Source organism: Argiope bruennichi, chromosome X1 (assembly GCF_947563725.1).
Source record: "Argiope bruennichi chromosome X1, qqArgBrue1.1, whole genome shotgun sequence".
Classification (NCBI taxonomy): Eukaryota; Metazoa; Arthropoda; class Arachnida; order Araneae; family Araneidae; genus Argiope; species Argiope bruennichi.
Window position 1 is genome coordinate 16,313,012 of NC_079162.1, and position 25,029 is coordinate 16,338,040.

Below are 25,029 nucleotides of genomic sequence, written 5' to 3' on the forward strand. Positions count from 1 at the left end.
AATCAATTCAATAAAATCGATCCATTAATATTTAAAAAGAAATTTCTATACAATTCATCTCCTTATTGTATCATTATAAAAAGTTTATTTTGAAGGATGTAATTTATAATTTTACATGAAAAATGATTAATTTATAAACACATATACAAAAGAAATATTAAAGTAATATATATAGAGAAAATTTCTCAGAAGCAATTTGATTTCTGATGTATTTTAAAACAATTTTTATAAACAAACAATTTGGAATTAAAAACAATTCTTCCAATATATAATATCACAGTAACATTTTCGCATAAAATATAAATATATTAATACAAAAGTTTTCATAAAATGTAAAATATGCAGCACTGGTATATAAACTAATAGATAAAAATTTTGTTTTTCCTGTTAATTTACACAATAGTAACCTGATATATACATAGGTGATTATTTTCTTAGTGTACTACAATCCAATAAATATTTTAGATATGTAAAAATGTGTTTAAAGTTCATATAAATTTTGCATAACAAAATTCGAAAAATCTTACCTTATAAGTGCAAGCAAATTGGTAAAAATATTCAAGAATATTTACTCCTCATGGAAACATACATGCTATCATTTTGCAAATTTTGATACAACTGTGTTCCTATAGTATTAAATATTTGAATAGTAATTTACAAAAAGAAGAAATATTAAAGGTTTTTATACAATAGTTAAATTTAAAAATATTAACAGTAATAATAATTACAATAAAAAGAAAACAGGTAGTGATATTCCAAGGAAGGAACACTCAGTCAATTTCCAAATACTTGACTCATCCAGGAAACTTCACAAAAGTTGATCACAGGCAGATTCTTCTTCAACATTCAGTACTTCGGCATAGACTATGGCTACAACTATTCTCTCATTGGCACTCTAATGGCATATGTATAGTTGTTAAACCAGGATTCCATCTACATGAGCTTTGGCCAGGTCACCGATGGGAAGCTGAAAATGGCACTAGTGGTACAGGACTATCCACAGAGATTCGTCGAAGAAAATGAAAACTGAATAGCACAAAATAAGAAATGCATTCATATAAGTTAAAGAATAATCATGCAAAAGCTTTCGTACTACTTCTGATGAAATGTAAAATAAAAATAAAAAAATTGAAAATAAAAAAAAATGAATAACTATAAAGTATAAATAAACGATACTTATTTTCCCCTTCCCCTGCAATATATTAACAAGTTCATGATCTGAATATTTTAATTTAATTTGCAAAATTAAATGCAGATTAAGCCAAATTATGTATTTTATCATTTTTATTAACACAGTTCAATTTTTTTTAATGTATTTCTACATTAACTAAACAAGCCATATGAATCTTCACTTTCCCGAAGTCTCCAATAAACAGGTGTTGAAAAAAAACTCCCACAGGGAATCCTAGTTTTGAAGGAATAACAACATATCAGGGGGAGGGTTCTTAGGTTCTCTTTTTTTTACTTTGGTTACTACATCTCGATATTTTCCACTTAACGGGCAGAATTTAAATAACTATAAATTGGACTAGCCTGAAATACTTACTGAGGAAAAGTTCTCTTTGCAGTTGATAAAAATAATTGGAAATTTCACATAAAAGATAATTGGATTTAAAAGATTGCTCCTATAGAAAACCTCTATGCCTCCAATCAATTTATATTGTACATACACTGATAATATTTTAATTTTCGAAACTGAGTAATCAAATATTCGATTACTTAATTCGCTATAAGAATTATTTTATTCTTAACAATTGAAAAACCTATACTTTATTGCAACACACTTATTCTTGTATAATTATGACGAAACAACTCAACAGGCACACCTACTAATTCAATTTTACAAAATTCTTAGAATTAACAATATGATTAGAAGCTGAAGTGGCAAATTCTTTTCTGAAAAACTAAACACTTTTTTTAAATATTTATTCGTTTTGAAAAGCTACAAATTCAGATATTACTTAAACGAATGATTTCCTGAAAGAAGATGTCTGATAAAGGAATGGGACAAAATAGGTTAATATTTGGCTAACAATTTAAGACACAGTTTTTCTTATGTTTCCCCAGCTAGGATCCATTTTCATTAAACAAAAATTTCCCCATTCAAAATACACTCATAGGAAGGAAAATAAAAGGCAAAGTTTTAGTTAATACCGAACAAAAAGTTTTAGTTAAATAGTCTTTAGGTAAATTGTAATGAAATGTTACAAAGCAAAGAGATTTTAAAAAGCTTTCGTTTACTAATGTTAACTATGAGTAACTTCTGCAAAGTTATTAAAATCATTTGCGTTGCAATATTAACGGGATTTGATTTTAATTTCCTATCACAAAAACTTCAAAAAAAATGTGCCGAAAACTAAGAACCACGATTAAAACCAATTACCCGAAAATAATAAGAGCTAAAAGCTAAGTGACGCCGATGCGAATAATACGGCTGCGATCATATTAATAGAGGAAACTGATGATTAAAAACCATGCAAACAAAATAATAACATAAAAAATTAAAATATTAAAAATAAAAAAATGAAAAGGGTGGTGGAGGGCTTCCGAATAAAAAACGGTAAAGTAAAAAAAAAAAAAAAGGTGACATTTTTATCAATTACTTAGACAATTTGAAAACTATTTATGGGTCTAAATTTCGAATTTTTCTTCCAAAAATGTATATTTCTAATTTCAAAAAAAAAAAAAAAAAAAAAATCTTTTCAAGTAAAAACAAACTGTAAAATTTAGAATGCTAATAAACAGTTAAAAAAATGAACATCTGTGTTATATAAAATTTAGATACACAAGATTAGCAGTAAAATTATCACTTATCACAAAATAAAAACCTATTTTTGATGGTTCCATTTGTTTCTTGTCTACCCTTTTAATAACACTTTTTTTTTTGTAATCATACAAATAAAAAGTATTTCAAAACTAAAATGTGCTCTTAAACTCATTTTATTTTTAATTTTATGAAATTGACCTTATTTTTGGATTAAAATAAATAAAAATTTTATTAAAAAGAATTTTACTATAATGATTACAAATATTATTTAATATTCATAGATGTTATATATTTAATAAGCATAAATCCTTTCAATTCTATAATGTTAAAAAAATATTGCATACTTTTTTTCACATTAGTTCCTAGACTGCTGCAGTTGCAAAATAACGAATGATGTTTCATTTCAAACTTTGAATGGTTCTATTTGCAGCAATTTTGATTTAAGAAGCTATTTATGCTGCTTGAAATCACAATTATGCTTAGAAGCTTCTATAACCTATGTTACATTTATTTCAACTATTTGTGAGTGTGAAGGAAATTTTAACTTTTAGATATCGCTACTTTATTTCAGTGATGAGATCTAACTTATATTTACTTTAGTAAGTTATGAGAGATGACTTTGTCATTGCTGTAGATTGCCAATTAATAAGATCCATGTGGTCTTCTACCTCAAATTAACTTAGAGTGGCTAGAAGAACCTCTTTGCTCTTAAAGTCTGTTTGTAGAGTTTCTATCATCCTTTTGCTTGCAAAACATCTAGCAGTTTTTCATGAGTGTGCAAAAGGAAAGCAGAAACAAAACATGCAGAAACGAAATCATTATGGGTATACCATAAAAGCTTTCTTTTTTCAGAATTGATTGAATAATAGTCGTAAGTCATCTTCTATTTGGAACATTGTACTATATTTTAAAAAAATGTTACAATACACAAATACTTCTAAGGTAACACTTTATAATAAACCATGAGGAAACCAAACTTTTATAACAAATTTAGAAACTTTTTTGAACTGTAGGATTGAATCAAGTAGCGCAATATATAAACATAGATTTGTCATTGCATAAGCGATACTTCCAGGGTTTTGCTTGAAAACTCTTGGCTATATGCCTGTTAGTACAACATGACATATATCCTAAAAGTATATTTGGTAAATCAATTCATTATTTATTGCTGTGCTACTATCTATTTTATTGTACTCAACAACTATTAAATTTTCTTAAATACTTTTATACTATGCCACTATAGTATGTCTAGAAGTTACACAATCGGTGCTATCATAATGTTCCTTAAAAATATTTTTAAAAATCGCTTAAATTAATCAAATATACCATTTGACATTGTTATTAACTATCATCCTAAACTTTATATTTTTGAATTTCAAAAATAATAATGTATCTTTCGATTTCAAAATGTAATCTTTATTAAGAATGATTATTAAACTTCATTGTATACAATTCATATGTGTAATCTTTATTAAATAAAATTCTCTTTCAATTTTATTTAGTTCCATCTTTTTAATTGAAAATTAGACTTAATTTCATCAAATAAAAATATGATGGTTGTAATGAGCATATTTCAAATTTGATACAATTTTTCTTATTTTTATAATTACATAAAATTTGTTAATCAAAAAGTAGATTAGAGACAAACAAATTCACCAACAATAAATCTTTATTTTGAGAAAAATCGATAATTTAACTAGTAATCAGATAAACTAAATCACCTAAATTTTACGTGACAAATACATTTTTTTTTATTGTTAATTAACATTCTAAACTTTACATTTATGTACTTGAAAACAAAAATTTGTTTTCTACTTATACTTTTTTAAAAAATGGAAAATCTTCGTTTTTGACACACACACACACACACACACACACACACACACACACACACACACACACACACACACACACACACACACACACACACACACACACACACACACACACACACACACACACACACACACACACACACACAAAATCAAAATCCCAAGGGATCAAAATAATATTCAATTTGAACAAAACTTGTTCTTGGTAAATATGTGACTATAGTGGTAACTTTTTATTGAATTCAAAATTTGAATGAAAAACAGGCTTTTTATGACACATCCTACAATACAATATAGTAAAATGCATTGTATAATCAATATGTTTTCATAAAGGCTAAAAGTTACAACAGATTACTGGAATGTGTACCTCCAAAACAAAATTGTTAATTTAAATAGTCTTTAAGATCATGGGCAAAATTCCGTTAAAACTTAAATTTATAGATTCTTCATGATGCCAAATCTCCAGATAAGATCATATGCTTTTTGCATATTGAAAAAAAAAAAAAAACTGATATTAGGCGATATCTTTTTAAAAAGGCAATCTGAATATCCATTTCTAAGAGCAATAAGATTGATTGTCAATGATATTCAAAGAAATCCACCAGGAAAAGAATCAAAATATCCATTTTTCCAAAACAGTGCAATTCAGCATATACAAATATGAGTGCACTCATAATTCTTTCAAAAAATTCTATTAATCATATGATACAATATAAATGGTCATTAAAGACAATAGTCCAATATAATCCCTTTTTAAAACTGTAATTTTCATTAATATCAAAAGGAACGAAATTACGTTTAATCTATCCAAAAAATGTTTAAACCAAATTCTTTGGCATGAAATTCGCCTATTTCCGAATCCCAAGCAGAATTTTGTAATACCATGTGCTTTTGTTAAAAAATAAAATTAGTCCAAGAATGAAAAACTATCACAGAACTCAGCAAACTATGTCATATTTTATGATTGCATTGCAACTTACATGCTTTACAATGTATTTTAAAAAAACGTTTTCGGATTACGTTTTAAAAAGCAACAAATGAAAGAAATATGATTTCTATAAATCATTAAAGAAAACTAAAATATATGGAATCATGCAAATATAATGCCACTAGCAAAAAAATTATAAATAAATAAAAATAAAAAAATAAAAGATACTTACAATCTACGTATACCTAACTTCTTTTTCTCAGGATACAATTTATCTTCAGGCTCTTTATTAATTGGTCCTTGCACAGGAAGATCTTCCTCTTCCACTCCAGCCGAAATGGTATTACAACTTATTGAGCTAAAATAAAGCAGAAGAAATTTACAGGACATTTTGCCAAAAATTAAAATTCTCAAAAAATGCAATTTTATAAAAACAAAAATCAAGAAAAAAGAATTCAAAGTATTTAACTATTTAAAAAACAAATTAAAATTTTGTGCATCAGTTGCTTTTCTTTAAAATGGCAGTTAATATCTATATACCATTATTTGGGAAAATCAGGTAATTTTTTTTTCTTTTTTTCCAGTTAAAAATATATATTCAGGCAGCCCTCAATGTCAGTTATACTCGTCTCTGAAAAAATTCAGAATAAAAAAAGAAAGCTTCACAAGAGTAAAGAAAATCTGTTGAATTAAACAATCAAAGAATCAATACGTAGATTCTAAAAGCACCTCGACCACACAGTGAGCACTTAATTATGCAACAGGTAAATTCTTTTAAGAGCTTGAAATCCAGCCAATATGCAATGAACAACAACTAATCAAAAAGACATTCATATTTCAAAAAGGCGATATTTTTTTTGTGAATAACTGAATGAAAAATTTAAGCATAATTGTGAGGCAAATAATTTTGAATAAAAAATATTTCAGTCGGAAACAATCAAAACTATTTGATTTCTTAAATCTCTCTTTCCTAATGTAACATTTTATTTTACCCTTTCAAAATGTTTCCCCACAAATTTAATGCAGTCAAACGAATTTTCCATCATATTACCTCCAAAGATTATAACAACTTAAATTGTATTATTAAGTCTATATCAAGAACATATAATTTAAGGATGCACTTTAAATGAATTCAATATTAATAGTTTTAAAGTATGAAACCATCTGTAAGAAACAAAAAATGCCTCCAACAAGAAATGTTAACAATTAGAAATGTTGAAATGATAATATTTCTGTTAATTACTTTTTACAAAAACAACTACGACCTGGACTTACCTAGTTAGATTTTTTGGCTTATGTAAGCTCAATTCATCTTCTAAGTCACTAATTTTAGCTTTGAGATCATTTCTTTCAAAAAGAATATGCCTCAATTCATCTAATGTAAAACGAGGTCTATTCGGATCATCAAGGCTAATGATAAGTTTCCCTTGCAAATCCAATTTTTTCTGATCCTAAAAAGAGAATTTATTCGTCTAATACCAATATTTTCAAAAATTTATAAATATAATTTCAGAAATAAAAAATTACATACTTTCAAAATATTATTAAGTTAAATTTTTAAATATAATACTAGAGATGGTCTTCCTGCGCCTTATTATAAACTGAAATATTGTAATGGGAAAATATAATTTTTCAAATATGATATTAAAGAGGTTTTAATCAAAGGTAATAGAATTTTAGCATAGTACAATTAAGGTTTAATGAAAGGGCTATAGATAACAATAATATGCTAAACTTTTTAAGTAATTGTAAAAATCTGACAATTTTGTAAAAAAAACTCCAACACTCCCACTTTAATAAGTCACTATGCTTTATACTAAAAGAATTTCACATATGTATGCAAATATGTATATGGAAGAGTAAAAATTAAATGCATAACCAAAGGAAACTGAAAATAATTAAACAAGTTTATAATCATCATTTCAAAGATATACTCACAAATCAAATTAAGTTCAAAAAAAGAAATCTTAAAAATCATTTATAAATTAATTGCTTTCAAAACTTATCTTTTGAATTAAATATCCTCAAAAAATCCGTTTAAATCTGAAAATTAAATAAATTAAAATAATGTATAAAAATGCATGAAAAAAAACCAGAACAATACCTCAACACTTGAAAGGTCCATATTTTCTTTAACAGCTACACTTAATTTTGCTTGTAAATCCATGCATTCTTTTTGCTGGTTTTGAATATTGGCTTGAAGATCCGATTTTTCTTCAACCAATGTATATAATTGCTTTTGTAAATATCTGTTTCGATGAGAAAGCTCTTTGTTTGCCTTAGACAGCCTATCAAGTTCTAACTGCATCTGCAAAAATTTAAATCCAGTTTTTTAAAATGCAATTGAAACCAATTTCCATCAAGAATGTAAAATTTACAGAATATATAAATAAAAAGATATTTTAACAACCTATATTAAAAATTCCATTTTAGGATAACGAACATTATGAAGAGAATGAATGTAAAATGAAGGTTATTATTATTTTACAGATGTCACTTCACATATGACATTTAGCCTTACAAAATATTATGATTTATAAAGGAAAAATTTAAAAATGATTTTAAATTTACGTGGAAGAGCTATTATGATGTCTTAAATAATAATGTAAGAAAATGATATATTAAGTAAATTAAGTAATTTACAATTATTAAGTAAATTAAAGAAGACATAAAAAGAAAGAGAAATAAACACTTGCCTAAAAATTGAGTCATCTAACAAAAACAAAAGAACACATTTTCCAATTTATGATTTGCAATCAATTTAGTATCTACGCGTGCAAACAATAATAATAATAACAACAAAAGAATCCAAGATAATGAGATTAGTCTCAGACAGAAAGTTACCAAAATGAGTTTTTTTTAAAAAAAATTTCTATTTATATTCTTTAGAGAAAATTCTGATTACCTCCAACAAGAAAATTTTATTTCCAATTTTTTTTTTTTTTTTTTACTGGTTATAATTGGCTCAAAAAATAAAAGCATATTCTGGGTTGCAGTCAAATTTATACTAAGTGATTATATGTAATTGAATCTAACAATCGGAATATCATCAACTAAGTAAGAAGGCTAATAACAAGGGAAGGAAAAACTGAAAGAAAAAAAACTTGCAGTTCCAAATGAACAAAAGACAATCGAGAGAAAAGACAGCATTGTGCTAAGTAAAAAGCCTATTACAAACACACAAATATATAATGAAAACCAAAAAAAAAAAAAAAAAAATGCACTGAAGTATCAAGTTTTAGTCAGAACATTCATTTCATAATGATAGACTGTTTTTGTGGATTAAACTTTATATTCGCCATACATAACACAGGCTTGGAACTAAAAAAAAAAAAAAAAAAAAACTGAACTTTATAAAATAATGAATTGTGCAAATATAAACGCCAAAAAGTAAAATAAGTATAATTATTTAACAATAAAATGAATACATTTATACAAAAAGAGCTTGAAATACCAAAAATATTGCAGAATTATTACACAAAAAAAAAATCAACTGAACTCAAAAACGATAAAATTAAATGACCAAAAATGCTTAAATCCTGCATTTTTTCAAAAATGTGTCGTGTTTGATTCTCTACACAGCATCTACTATGGATATAAAGGTGACGCAAGAAATGCTTATAACAATTCATATGCTATCCTTTAAGACAGATAAGTTCCTAACATTACATTGACATTGAATTTTAAATTTCATAATGAAAAGTAACAACTAGTTGGGTCTGGAAATGATTGTTGTAAATGCCTATAGTTGCACTGTACAATGCCAATTTCAATTTAATGTCTGTAAACTGATTTTATTTTCGAAATGAGTAAGGAAACTTCTGAATTATGGTTTTCAAAATATATATATTAAAGCAATATTTAAACATTAATTGATGTTTAACTTTTATAAAGGTAGTAATTGATTCTGAACTCTCAAACAGTAGTCACTGATTTTATTAGTGAATAAGAAATTTCACAAGTAATAAATGGATGGTAACATAAGACACCTGCAAAAACATTCTGGTTCTTGGAATATCTTTCTGAGGTATGATATGGTCTAGTTCTTTGGCACAAGGTCCGATTTAGGACAAGCTGCACCATTCACAGGATTTATAAAAAAATCCAGGATTTTAAAAATAATATTTCAGAGATCTACCTTCTCTTGTTTTTATAACTTGGAATATTAGAATAGCATTTCCGAAGCAGCAGTCAGCTTCATACAAAATATCAACCACCTAAATTAAACAGCATTATGTTTTCCTTATTGACAATATTGGATATACAAGTTTGTTTTGCAGACGTCTACTTCCGAAGAAATCATTATTTCTTCAGTCAAGTTTGGTGCCATTCCAGTTTTCAGAATGAGTAACGGATAATCTTGAATAGTATCAATTATACAAGCATGAAACAGAATAGAATTGAAAATTCACAAAATAACAGTAACAGATATTTAATTACATAAATAACTAATGTAAGTAAAATTGAATGAAAGATATCTCTTAAGAGTTTTTTCTTAGTGAAAACTTAAGTACTCAGAAGAAAAAAAAGTCAAAAGCATATACTCGTTATAAGTGCATAATACAATGTTAACTGAAAAACAATGGTTTCTAGAATTATTTTCGTTTACCAGAGAATAATATAAAATCATGAATCATTTTCAGATTATGCAACAGCAGCACAGCTTCTGAATCAAAGTTCTGGAAAAATCTACTATTGTAGCAATGAACTGTAGCTAGAGCAAACAACATAAGACTCAAGATCTTTAATGTAAATGTGGTATTTTTAAGAATATATTTATTATAAACACATGAACTTCCCATTTTTACTAATGAATAAAAATAGTAGTATGCATGTAATAAAAGAGAATACAAGCAAAAAGATGAAAATTTCAATGACATTAGTAAAACCTTCTCAAGTTCATTTGACTTTTCTAGAAGTTCCTTATCCTTCAAAATCAACTGTCCACGATGCTGTTCAGTTAATTCTTTCAATTTCTGCACAACTACGAGTTCTTCATCAGATAAATATGCTGTAAAAAAAAGTTTAAATACATTAGTCGCTTGAAGAAAAAACAAATAAAAACAGTTATACACACTACTTGTATTTTGCATTAAATAAAAGGAAGTTTTTTAAATGGCTGACACATAAGCAAACTTCCTCACCCTTTCCGAATGAGGCAAGAATGAAAATCTATGAATAAATAATTAATAACTTTAGAATTTGTAGAATAAAAACATAGGTGCTTCTACCTGAATAGCTACTTTACCTTGACTCACAGAGAATTTTTTTTAATCGCTGGGCAGAAGTATCAAATATTTCCTTATAACAACAAAATTGTAATGCATTTATCAAATATATGGCCAAAATATAAACTTTTTCCTTTATGCAATTACATTTGATTTATATATTATTATACAGTGTTGATCCGATTTGTAAGATCAATATTTGGTTTTGAAGCTGCAACAGGTCTACATTGGAGTGGTGCTAGAAAACTTGAACCAAAATCCAATTATGAGTATGGTAATCATTAACGAGCTACCGCATTACAACAGCAGGAGAACAATGTATAATATGCATCATGCAGAAAGATATAATTCAGAGGGTGAATATGAATACAAGTAATATTATAAATATGACTAAGGCTTGGAACAAGCATTTGGCAAATATTCCATTTAGACAGATGCCTGACTAAAATAATGGATGTTTACTAATTCAAAAGTATTTAGATTGAATACACAAGTAAGTTATCAAAAACTTCATTTTTTTTTTTTTTTTTTTTTTTAAGGAGGCTGTTGTGGATAAAAAAAACAAAAAAAAAAAAAACAGGAGCCACCTTGCTTTATTCTGCAGTAAATTCTTGTATACAAAAACTAAAAATATCATTTAAAGCTAGTAATATTTACTAAAAGATGTTGTACCTAAAATGCTGATAGGGGGAATTGTCTACATATTTAAAATTGTAAAATAAAATTTTTTACAGCAATTTTTTTTTTTTATGTCATGAATAGATAGATCCCCGATGGAAAAATTAACCAGACTTCGGTTAGTATAACAATATATATGTATATATGTAATGATATTTTAAACTTTAATTTCAACTTAATTAATTTCCACAAAGTTTTATTTTAATTTAGCCCATAGTAACTTCATTCTAAAATATTCTCTTATTTCGTGATCCAATTCCACTGTCACTACTTAATTAATTCAAGAGAAGCTTTATAAAATTACTTAGTCAGCTAAAAGCCGATACTTTCACACGCTCGGCATGAAGGGGTAAAAATGTCCAGTAAGCACATTCTTTCTTAAAAGATCCCTGTGTTTCCCTTACATGTGATTGACATGCATCAGAAATCCCTATCAGAATCTTAATAATATATTAGCACTGTGGACAGATATTTTCCCTATCAAAATCTAAGGTTATATAAGGCGAGGGATAATTTATTTCGGCCTTTTTTTTTTCCCCACTCTGGCTTTTGCACTGCGCTGTGACGGACGTCTTGTCTGCGTCTCTGCTTGTAAATAATTATGCTTACCCGATGGATTAAAAAGAATTAAAAAAGATAATAAGTCTCTTCACTGTCTTCAAACTGCATCATGCTTCACAACAAATAATATTACATGTTAAAAAGCCGACAGGATTCGAATTTGTTACACACACACACACACACACACACACACACACACACACACACACACACACACACACACACGGGGTTGTTTCCATATTTATATATGTAAAATTTAGATAAAATCTAGACGTCGGAAAGAGTATTTTTTGTGATAAAAACATTTGTAAAATGACAATACACGTGTTAAAAGCTATAGCTACTTCACATATAACAAAATATTTACAATGAATATTTCTGGTAGAAGTTTGATCGTTTTCACAAAGAAATTTTCAAGAGCATTTAAAGTTTTGTTTAAATAAAATCCGAGTGCGAAAGCATCAAAACGGAATATTTTGTTGTAAGAGGGAAACAAGTAAAATTCGATACATCTTTTACTATTTAAAAGAAATATTAATTTTAGTTTTAAAATGAATGCATAACTGGTAGAGAGTGAGAGAAAATATCCGATTTTTTTTTGCTTTATACTAACATTTCTTTATTAGTATATTATTCTTATGACCATTTCTGACTATTCATAAATAGACATGAAATGATGCACCACTTTATTTTATGAGCATATAAAAAAGTAGAACATTTCATACATTGATAAATGAAAATTAGTTTTCTTCTATGCTTTACTGGCAACTTAGTGTTTCATACAAATACATTTGGATTGTGAAAGACTTCATTATATAAAGACATGTACAGAAGATATGTGCTTACTACAAAAGTAGAACAAAAATTAGCCGAACATTCTAAACGTTAGTTATTTTATTCTACATATCTTTAATATCAATTATTATCCGACTTTTTTAAACTATTATTTATCATGCAATTTCCTGCTACTGGTATAAACAGAAATTTGAAAGCAGTTATACTTAAAGAAATAATTACGTATAATTAAAAAACTATTATATCCATAAGCCTAATTATTATATATATAATTAAAAGAATGATTATTCCGTATTACATATTTAAGAAATATCCAGTCTGATAATCGAAAATTTATATTAGAACTTTTTTGATTAAGCACAGTAAAATGCATTCAATTAGCAGTTATTAACCAAATATATTAAATGGAGCGATAAAATCAATAAAAATTATTTACAAATAGTAATAATACATGCAACTGTTATTTATTAAAAACAAAATCATTATACTTATAAATTTAATAATAGAAAAATGCTTAATTTTTGGATTTGTCTTTAAAAGCTTTAAATTTTTTCAAAAGAATATAAGAACCGCGCTTTCATGTGCTTAAACAGAATTATTTGACAAATCATTTAAGTTTAATTAAATAATCGAATTAAAAAAATGGCAGCAATTATTTGATAAAAAAGTCACTTATGATCGATTTCCTTCCAGTTAAGTTTTTTTTTTTTTTTTTTTTTTTTAAGAAATAACTTAGACATGAATTTCATTCAAAATTTTGTGCACATTTTAAGTTATAAAATATTTTTGCTTATCAAGAAAAATTCTTAAAGAATTTTCTTTTCCAAGAAGTTTACTCATTTCCACATTCAAGTTAATTAAAATTTATTATTTTAAGGTTTTATATTACCTCCCTCCTTCATTTAAATAATTAAAAAATTTGTCACTGACAAAAATAGTGCAAAACAAAAAATTCATCAGCACTTTTTGAATCGAATTGCTCTAGACTAATGAAATGAGATTTTCAGGAATTTTATCCTGAAGTAATTTTGATAAGAAAAATGGGTGGTAACATTGGAAATTTTGAAGTTTTTCATATTCCAATATATAGAAAGGGTTTGTAGCGAGAAACTGTTCCAAAAATAAAGTACTTTTAAGCACCTTAGTCAAAACAAATTAAGCACCTTTGTGTATAATAAAACCTGTGCATTTTCTAAGTGCATATTTCCTATTTTATAATAATGCCTTGTTTTTATTTAAAAAAATTTGAAAAATTTATTTTAAATGCGTAATTTTTAAATTTTAATATTTCTGAATTTTGTAAAATATTTGCACAACATCGTCTATTGTAAAACAAATTATGTCTTTTTGATTCTTGAAAAGAAAAATCATAAAAATGAAAAACTATCAATTCCAAAAAATGGAGTCAACTTTTATAAAATGAACAATAAAAATCTAATTTTAAGAAATATTTTTTTAAATCATAAACTACCAGTTTATTTAGATGGTTACATCATTTCTGAAAATGTCAACTTTAATGCAGAAGTATAGCATGACCCAACAGTTTGTACTTGATTTTTATATATGCAGCAACAAATAAAGTTCGACATAGCCGATATGGAAAGTGTGAATTTCCTGCTGTATTAAATTGCTATTTTAGAAACTTTAGTTGCAGTCTTGTTAAGCTAAAAACTAGGCTATCATCATAAGAATGGCAACACTGCTGTGAAATTGACAACAGCTCAATGCCAGCTCAATTTTAAACGAATTTCTTAAATAGAATTGCAGCGTTCAAAAATGGCATGACTATAAAAAAATTGTTTCATCACTTCTTAATTCTCAAGTTTAGTAGACTTTTTTTTTTTCGAAAGTTTTCTTTAACTTATATTTTATATTTATATAACATAATTAGTAAAAATATTACGTTAATATAAGCAAGAAGAATAAAAAAAAAAAAAGAAAAAGAAAAGAAATGATGAATCCGACCAGGAGACTTTCTCAAGGGTCACCCTCAGGCAGGGATTCAAATAAGGGATTTTTTCTGTGAGGGGTCTGACATTCATCCAAAAATATTGATCCGTCGTTACCCGAAAATCCCCTGAAATTAAGGCCTTAAAGAATAACTAGTGTCACAGAAATAAAACAATAAATTATAACTTACAAATCCAAGCGAAATTACAATAACACAACACAAACAAAAGATATCTCACAAACCAAAAATGTCATTAAAACAAAAAGGAAAGAGTATACCAGTAGCAAGTAAAACTCCAGACTACTGCTACAAAAAAGGCACCACGCCAAACTACATTGAAACCTCCCGCGTCCATAGCTGCGCCAGCAATATGACTCCCCGTAAAGTGCTTTGTCATTCTAAGTGATAATTGGAGGGCCTCAGTGCCATCTATTGAGTTAGTTAACTTGTACTAGAAAGCCTACTTTTAGTTGCGAAGAAAGATTACAATAAAAATAATCCCCCGTTCTTAGTGGACCACTAACATCCAAGAAGTAATTTTCAAACTTCATGTTTCTAACTTCAATGGTATATGTTGCGCATTGCTCTCTCTCTCTCAGGTCAAACCTTTATATGTAAAGGGAAATTTCACTGGGGGGAAATTTTATAAGAGTTATAAAAAAGAAAAAAAAAAAAAAAAAAAAAGGAAAAGTCATTATAAAATTATAATATTTAAACCCTGAAGAATAAAAGTTTTGAAAAACCTTTTTGTGTTGTTGCTTTGTTAAAATTTTTTAATACCAAAACTAGCCGACTTTTTCCCTTGGTAAAAATTAAAATTTAGCAAGACTGGTCTCTCAAGTAATAATTTTCAAAAGGACGAGGTCATTTAAAAAGTACAGTGTGATACGATCATTGTAAACTTGTGGCTTCAAGGTCATCATACTAAATTTTACACGACCGATTCACATAATTACACACCGCAACTAATTATATTTCAGTATAGTACATTAAAATCAATATAATAAGTCGTTCAAGCGATTGCTTCAAAATAACATATTAAAGAGAATGATGATCGAATGTGTAATATACTAAAGAAATTTCAATACAAATGTTTTTACAGCAGCTTCTAAAATATCCAATATATCTTTTTGGCGCACCAAATTCATTATGCTGTACTTTTATTTTCTGCTGGTCGGGCTAGTCTGAATAACACATAAAAAGTTAAACATATATTTACTAGGCATAACTTAAATAAATTTTTCAACATTAGTGTTTGAGAAAGCATTATCTTAATATATTTATATAAACTGACGGAAATATATTTCATAGACTCTATAATTTCAATTTCTTATTTAAATTTCACACATATTAAAAATATTTTCCTTGACCTTCAAGAAATAGAAGAAAATTGCATTGTGAGATATAATATATATAAATATATGAAGGAATAATGAAACTGATTTGAATTTCCATGAAGAAATATATTGAAGATCATTAAAAACTTTTACTTGCCAAAATTTAGAAAAAAAAAATTGAATGGAAATTAAATCAGTATCAGTAAAAACATAATTTCTGAAATGGTGCAAGAATTTTTGTGCTATGATGTTTCTAGGAATTATTACCAAAAAACAGTAAAATCTCTTTTAATGAATTAAAATTTAAAAAACTTCCTTTTTCACATTTTCACCCTCCTAAGAGTATAGCTGCACCAGATTTACTAACTCATATGTCAAAAGGTGGTCCTATAGAGAGACAACAAATGCATACACATGCACATTCTCCATTATTAATTGAATAATACTCTAATACATTGCTATTTACAATGTTAAGAAACCATGGATAACTTATCACTGTATTAAGATTTAAATTTGACTTCAAAGTTTTGATTTAGCAGAGAACAATCTTTTGACTGTATGAGTGACAAGTTCAATAACTTCACATACAGATGAAAGAACAGAAATTAATTACAGTACTAAACCTCCAATAATAACATGAAGAAAACCATGATAGTCAGCATGCAATAGGATTAACTCTTGGTACTAGATTAATTAAATTTGATATAAATGTTTTTGAATGATAGAAAAATGCATTTGAGCTTCCTCTCTCTCTCTTCTCTTTTTTGAAATTATAGTTAACTTTACATTTAATTAGAAATTAAGCAACGATCTGATGTTTCTTAACAATTTTTATCAACAATTTCTTAACAAAATATCATACAAGTACAATTTTCATACTAATTTAAAATATAAAAAATTTTCTAATAATATCAACTTAAGCTTATAGCTAAACAAGATTATAATGACAAAAGGCCACATCAGAATGGTCATGTTCTCAGTTTCCAAGAACACAGAAATTCAAAAATCCTTAATTGAAAAATAGGTCAAGTACACCAAAGCCAGTCAATTTTTCAATAGAACATGGGGTCACAAATGCAAAGATCAGCTGCTACAGCAATCTTTCTGCAAATGGATAGGGACTTATTATTGCAAGATTATACTAGATTTAAATCCTATCAGTGTAGAATGGAGATCTACTTGACTCTGCCATGGCAGAGAAGCATTTGATAATGGAGCAGGGAGTTGAGATGGTCAGGTAAAAATTTTTGTAGTAATTAGATCAAAAGTAGCCACAACTCAACATCAGACTTCAAGGCATCTGTGCCAAAAATTATATGAAATAGGAACATTGGAATACAAAGATGTTTTAGTTAAGACTGAATTCCACTTTCAACTACTCTTGAAAAAGTAACTCAAGTATTACAAACCATTTCATGCAATATTGGTAATTTAAAAACTCAATGAGTCTCTATACACATACAATAACCTATATGTCTAACTACACCCTGCAATTGGCATTTGCAGCTGGATTTTTGAAAAAAGGTCAGAGTAGAGTTTCTTTCACAAACAAAACAACATTTTCAAGGGCAGGCATTGTGAATGTGCACAACTAACACATATGGGTGCAAGAAAAACCACAAGGTCACATGGTACTCAACAAGAATTAACCATAAACATTAAGGTGGTGATTGTAAGAGATAGTGAGGCATAGACTTCTTCAAACATAGTTGGATGAGAGAATCTATCAGATATTTTGGGGCAATGTGCTACTAGAATTACTCCCATGATATTCCAGAAGGCAACTCCTATAAATAATTTCAGCACAAGTAATAGAATGCACAGACTAGATTCAACTAGTACATTTTAGTCAAATTGGGTGGTTGTAATTTGATACAAGAAATTGGATTGGTAAAGGCAACTTTCTAAGATCCTCAGATTTGGCTTTCCCCCTTCCTACAATTTTTTCCAGGACTACATGCAGAGCCTTATTTATAAACGTATTTACTGCATATCTGGACATCAAGTTTGGTTTGGCTCTTCTGCCATGAAAAACCAATTTCGAATCCAATCTTTGGTTCACAAAACCACATTATATCCCCAGACCTTGCTACAAAAATAACTGAAGTTGCAAGGATCCATGAAACGCCTGGCATCTTTCAAAATATAGGACAGTATCTGCATCAACATTGTGAAATAATTAGTTATGGACAGTATATTTTTTGAACACTTACTCTAAGCTCACCAGAGCTTTTTTATTAATACCACATTCAACTTGCTTTGGTATCAGTCAGATTATATAATTTGTAATATTGTTATTCATGAATTATTGTGAATCATTCAATTACCCATACTCTTTAGATTGACAACTTCAAGTTCCATTATAAAAATGACTTGTATTTCTGTATGTCTCACTCATCCTTTCAGTTTGTTGAAGGATTTTGGAATTACCCTGTATTTGGATAGTCATACTATTGCATAGGGCTATTTGGATGGCTTGGACTACAGCATTACAATCTGGAAAAAATGGACTGCTCATCTAATTTGTTGGTTTCCTGATGTGAAACTATTTGAACATAGCCTATAGACACCGCCTACAATACCTGCAGAATTGGAGAAAATTATGAGTCATGAATGTGCAACTATTCATTACTTAACTCTGAAGATAATAATATATAAGTATATAGGAATATACTTATATGTACACTATATACTCCTAGCATAGGAGTATATAGTGTAGTATATAAATTTAAGTATCCTAGTATATAATGGTCAGTGAGCTTGACGTTTTATAGAACAAAAACTATTTTTGATTATGCTCTACCAAAAGTATGGCACAGGTGAAACATAATATATAAAAATGATATATCATTTATGTACTTAAAAATGCCAATTGTGTATGATAAATAAATTAAGAATCAAACCAAATCAATTTAAAAATCAATGTAAAAGTAGATGTAATGGTATTTAACAGGAAAAAAAGTAATGCAATATGGTATGTAGCTAAAACAATATCACTGAAATAGTTTTCAAAAAAGGCGAGGTATCTAAAATGCACCATATGAATATTCAAACCTTCATATTCAAATATAGAAGTATGTAAGAGATAGAAATAAAATACTTTACTAATGTACTAATTTTACTAATGTAAACATTCCTGTGCAACAGTTTCAATTTGAATGTTGAACTAAATATCAACTTTCTCTAAAGTTGCAATTCCTAAGACTTCCATTTAAAAATTAAAGAAATTAAGGTTTGTTCAATTGAGAGATGTTTGCTATCTAAGGTGATGAGAGAAGTCTTCATCTACAGCTCCTTCAAGATCAAAATGAAATCCTCCAATTCTGTAATATCTGTCAACATGAATTCCAATAGTAATTGGATAAAAGGGTATCTGATGGTTTATAAGTCAAATGTGTTATCTGATGCAGCAAAATGTATATTGAATTCTGTACTTTAGTATTTTGTTGTATTTTCATTATAGAAAATATTAGTACCCTATTTAGTTTTCATTTTAGGAGACTGCATAACATTGCAAATCTCATCAATAAGAGTTGAAACAAATGGTTTAGATAAAGTACAGAATAAACTAGTAATATTTGAATCAATTTGTGTAAATTTTTCGAATGTTCAATAGATTTGCTCCATTAGACTATGACAACATCACATATTAACATAAAGAAGCTATTAATAAAAACATCCAATCAACTATTTAATCTCCAACAAGAATAATTTACATAACAGATAAAATCTAATATCTATCCTGTTTTTAAAACTGAGTCCCTTTCTGGACACTTATATATTGAAAGCAACTAACTAATTTTAAAGATTTACCTGTAGAGATTAATGACAAAAGAGAAGCATATGATCATTAAATAACATACAATAATTAAGAAAATCATGCTGTAAGAAAAAACAAACATTCTATATTTAAAAGAAAAATATTTACTTTTACAATCACTTGGTGCATGTTTATCTTTTTCTGATATTATGGCACTTAAACGTTTGTTTTCTTCTTGAAGTTTTACAACAAGAGAGTTTAAGTGGCTAGTCTCTTTACGCCAGTTTTCTTCAATTATTTCAAGTTCCTAAAATTAAGCAAATTATTGCATTAGTAATATTTAATATCAATCAAGATACATTTTATAAAGAAATAATAATAACATGCTATCAAGCACTAAATGTTGCTATAAAGGATATAAAAATGACAGAGGTATACACTCTTCAAGTGTAGATATCAACAATAATTTTTTTAAAGATATTAATGTTGTTTTGCATTTATAAGCTGTAGGTTAACAACTACTTTTTGTAAACATGCATAATGTTGCCAATTTTAATTTTAGTGAGAAGTTTTGTAGAATTCTTTTTATAAATATAGTTTATAAATGAATCTTAATATATTATGATATAATTGCTATTTGGTAGAAAAGAGTTCATTTTCTAAGGATATTTACGAATATTCAGAATACCATATATAACAGCATATGTCTGCATAACAAGTAATTGATTTTTATTTCTATGCTGATTATTTCCTGCAGTGTCTGGTGTTAATAATTTCAAATGACTGTGAGTTCATCATTTGGTATTATGGAAGCATTCAAAATTGCAGGAGAAAAAGCAGTATTGATGATAAATTCAGAAGAAATTGTTAAACAATTCTATTTTCAGAGATAGAAGTTGAAAGAGAAATGGATGAGTCAAAGATTTGTACTGATTATTGGTTCAGAGATAAACAATTGCAACATCAAAGGTAGAGGATTTCATCTCATATTTTAATATTTCTCATCAAAAGAATTCATTTTATCCTACAATACAATTGCCAACACATAATGGAGGTATTAGGAGTTTGGTATACATTTAGGGCAAATTTCAAAAGATTTATAAAGATCCCAATTTAAATCTTCAAGATAAATTTACATATCTGTCACAAGCAATGGAAAAAAAGTATTGCTGAAGAACTGCTTAAGAGCGTTCTTGCAAGAGGCGACAGATGGCAAAAAGGCATTACAGCAATAAAAGATTTGTTTTGGGAAAGATGAACTACTCATTCAAGTATAATATAAGAGCTTGTTTAGATTAGTTCACCAAAAACAGAATGCTTCAAAAAATGTTTGAGAATGTGTGTGACTTATAAGAGAGTAAACTTTGTGTACTCAAAATCTTAGGAGTCACACTATTTGTCATGTAAAGCAAATTCCTACTTGTAAAATTTGCCTCACATAAGGAAACTGCAAGAACTTAGGAACAATGCAAGCTTATGGAGAGTAACTTTAGAGAAGAAAACTCTACAGAAAAGTACAGTGCAGATGCTATCACCAAGAGTAAACTTGATTTGATTCTTGAATTTCTTCAAAATGAGGCCAAGCCTAAAGAAGGCATAATTCTAGCTTCAAAGATATTAACAAGAGTGAATATTGTTAATCCCAGTAATTTAACAAAACAGTCCACATGATTTAAAGAGATAAATAATGGGTCATAAATTCAGATATAAAGAAAACTACCCAGGTGCTTATTGTGGCTGATCTTTTCACAGTTCCAAGGAAGCAAAATAAATGTCTATTTTGTTAAAATATTTATAATTAATTGCTTTGATTCTTTCAAAGCACATAATATGTCAATGAGGTTAAAAAAACCCAGAAAATGTCATAAAATAATCTCATTGTTGCTTTTTCTACCTAAAACTGATAATCAAATTCAAAAATGTAAGTTAAAAGAATAAATTGTGGGAAAATTCCTCATATTCTGCTTTGCAGGCATATGAATTAGTAAATCTCACAAAATATAGAAGCTCTGTCAACAAAAAATACAATTGAGAGTGATTAAACAGCTATAAATGTGTCTAAAACTTCAAGTCATAGTGAAAGCACTTCAGACTTTTCAGAAAGAACCTACTGCTCTTGATACTGCTATGGTTGAAGATTAGGATGGATTTATCAGTCTTTCCAGGCACCAATTAACTGGAATAAATGGTCATGGTATACCATAAATTTCTTTCATATAGTGTACTTTCTTTGCAGTCAAATCTATGCTGTCTGCAGTTAAATTTACAAAAGACTTGTGAGACACAGACAGTTTTGTCATGACTAAACTCCCAGCAAAAAAAAAAAAAAAAAAAAAAAAAATGAATTGAAGAATCGACTAACAAAAATTTGCTGGAAACAGTGTTAAAATATACTTTGTACAGACAAAAGATAAGTTGCTCTTAAATGGGAGGGTGAAAATTTCATAGTTCAACTCGAACTCCAAGCTGCTACCAAACTGTCTAGGTTATGAATGTTTATTTTGTCAAAGACACAATGTGAAGAAATTCAGTTTTGGATGGATTCCTCAATCATCCACTTGAAGCGATTCCATCAAACACCAAGATTACAGAGAAAGAGCCCTGGGGAGTTACAAATAATAGAGGTAAGGAAATTAGATCTTTAAAAGACAAAGATGTATGAAAACATGTGCTGGGTTTAATGAATTCAGATGACTTGCCTAGCAGAGAGTATTCCACTTGCTAAATCAAAGTGATGGAGATTGATTAGTATTTTAAAAAATTTACTAAGAAGAGTTTGAAGTGATAGACCTTGTGCCTTGTTGATGGTCATTGAGAATGCAAATTGAATGGAGAACTACAATCATTTGAAATCAAAAGGCATGTCGATGGGAATAAAGGGAATGCGTGGAATAAGCACATCTTTTCCATTGGACTTTCCAAATCGATTCTTATCACAAGTTGGTCTTCTGATTCTGACGCACGTGGTTAAGTAGCACATAATGTTTTATTTCAACTATTTCCACAGGATGATTTTGAGATTCTGATGCACGTGAATTTGCAATTTGTAAACAATCTGCTTCATTGCTCACTTGTCATTCCTCATTTATTTGAGAAGCCTGAATTTGCTTATTTCTATGTACTGCCCTGGTAGATCTATTAAATGGTGAACCTTTGGGATGCATATTTTTTTATGAACACTTGTATAAATGAAATATTGTTTGCCAATTCACTGAATAAATAGAAAAATGTTTGCACTGGAAAATTTCCATTATATATAGATTACCTTGATTGGCATCAATAATAATTCTATTGTGTATGTGTGAGATAAATTTTGAATAATAAGCGCAGTTTGCTGCAGCCAAAATATTGTGCATGTTGAATGACAATATCTTGTATAGATGACTATTCATTAATGAAAAGAACAAAAATTAGCATTTGTACTAAATACTTTCAATTTCATTCACATTGATTGGCATTGATGATGATAATTTTAATTCGTTTGATATATGTGCGATTAACTCCGAATGACACATGTTGTTTATTCTGACTTTTGTTAAATTTAAAATAATGTTGAATCATAGAAACATATGAAACACTTTATTTGTAAATTTTATTGTGTTCAAAATAAATGCTAATAATTGTACTATGCCTATAACCTTCGTGCAAGTGCAAGCAATAAATTAGCAAAGTTTTATCGCAATCGGATGAATGATATGACGGTGCATAAATACAAACAAAAATTCATTTTTATGCATTAGATTAAAATGATTGGTGTTCAAAACTGTAATGCAGTTAACCTTAATAGTTTGTGTAAACAAGTGAAATATTAACAAACTCTGCAAAAAAAATTTACAAAAGATTTTGAGCTCAATACCAAAGACCTTAAAATTAAAGAATTTCTGAAACTGCTGCTCTAATTAGAGCCAATAATATTAAGAATATAATATATACTTGCAAAGTTACTGAAATTGCTTCTGGAAGAGAAAGTGCTTTAAACCTTATGAAAATTCAAACCACAAGAGGAAAATTAATTCGACCGGATCAATAGCTCTTCCTTCAGAAATATCTAGTGCCGATCTAATACTTAATCCAGATAGAATGGTGTAAAATGATAGGAAAGCAATCAGCAGTGAATTCATTAGGTGTCCTGAAGCTCAAGACTATTCTAAATTCAGAGACTAAAAACACAAGAAGTCCATGTGCCATAAAATACCTCAAAAAATAGACTCATGAAGTTATATTTTAATTTTTTTTTAAATTAGATTAAATTTATGAAGTTATATTAAATTTTTTTCAATTTTAGAATTAAATTTGTCAAGAATTAATAAATGATATAAGTATTAAGTTAGAAGAATATTATGTTTTGCATTTATAAGTTTTTGGTTGACAATCATCTTTTATGAACATGATGTTGTTAATTTTAATTTGAGCAAGAAGTTCTAAAAAATTACCTCTATAAATATAATTTATGCATTTCATAGCTTCGAGTTCTGCTTTTCCTTCAAAAATGTTTTATTAAAATTTCAAAAGCAATTATTCATATAACTGCTTGTTACTTCTTACTTGCAAGTTGGTTACTACTAGTTATAAGAATTATTAAACAATTTGAGTTTAAAGTGTAACAATGTTTGTATAAATAATTAGCAGCAACAAATGTTCATTCAATTAATTGGCAAGAAATGATACTAGCAAATGAAATAAAAACAGTAGAAATTTGATATGAGTTGACTGGGACCATAATCATCTGAGTTAATTAAAAGCATTTAATACAAACTAATTTTAAATGCTATTTCTTTTAAACTAGGTTTCTCAAAATTTTTTATTTGAAATTATAAAAAGTCAGCAAGTACTGCTTTTTCTTAGGATTTTAACAAACTTTTATTAACCCTTATCGTGGCAAGATATCTTTTTTGAAGAAAAGCAAAAAAAAAAAAAAAAAATGTATATAGGTAGCTTTTTTATGCTATAAAAAACATCAAAAAATAAATAAATAACTTGTGTAATAAAAATCATTTAATAAAACTAAGTTAAAAATTATTTTATAGTGGTAGTATATTTTTATAAAGTTGTATGTATGGTATACTATAGAAAATGAACATAGGGGTTAACTATAAAATTTTTACAATAAAGATAATTTAAAAATATTACCAATTTTCCCCAATTCCCTATCATTTTCTCAATGATACAATAAGGGCATGCTTAAAAGAAAA

The 25,029-nt window shown here is 27.7% G+C and overlaps 1 protein-coding gene across 2 annotated transcripts in view; it reads right to left on the bottom strand.

The window, feature by feature from the left end:
• Positions 1-264: 264 nt before the first annotated feature.
• LOC129958353 (RILP-like protein homolog) overlaps positions 265-25,029 on the bottom strand; it is a 28,985-nt gene continuing 4,220 nt past the window's right edge. Inside the window, exons 2-7 of one of the 2 annotated variants that reach the window (XM_056070780.1) lie at positions 20,006-20,144; positions 10,417-10,538; positions 7,632-7,835; positions 6,803-6,978; positions 5,760-5,885; positions 265-967 (exon numbers count right to left, since the gene is read on the bottom strand). In XM_056070780.1, the coding sequence (XP_055926755.1) occupies positions 934-967; positions 5,760-5,885; positions 6,803-6,978; positions 7,632-7,835; positions 10,417-10,538; positions 20,006-20,144 (801 nt within the window). In that variant the 3' untranslated portion in view covers positions 265-933. Of the gene's footprint in view, positions 1,027-5,759; positions 5,886-6,802; positions 6,979-7,631; positions 7,836-10,416; positions 10,539-20,005; positions 20,145-25,029 lie in introns of both variants that reach the window. The other variant, XM_056070779.1, reaches the window with a different exon arrangement.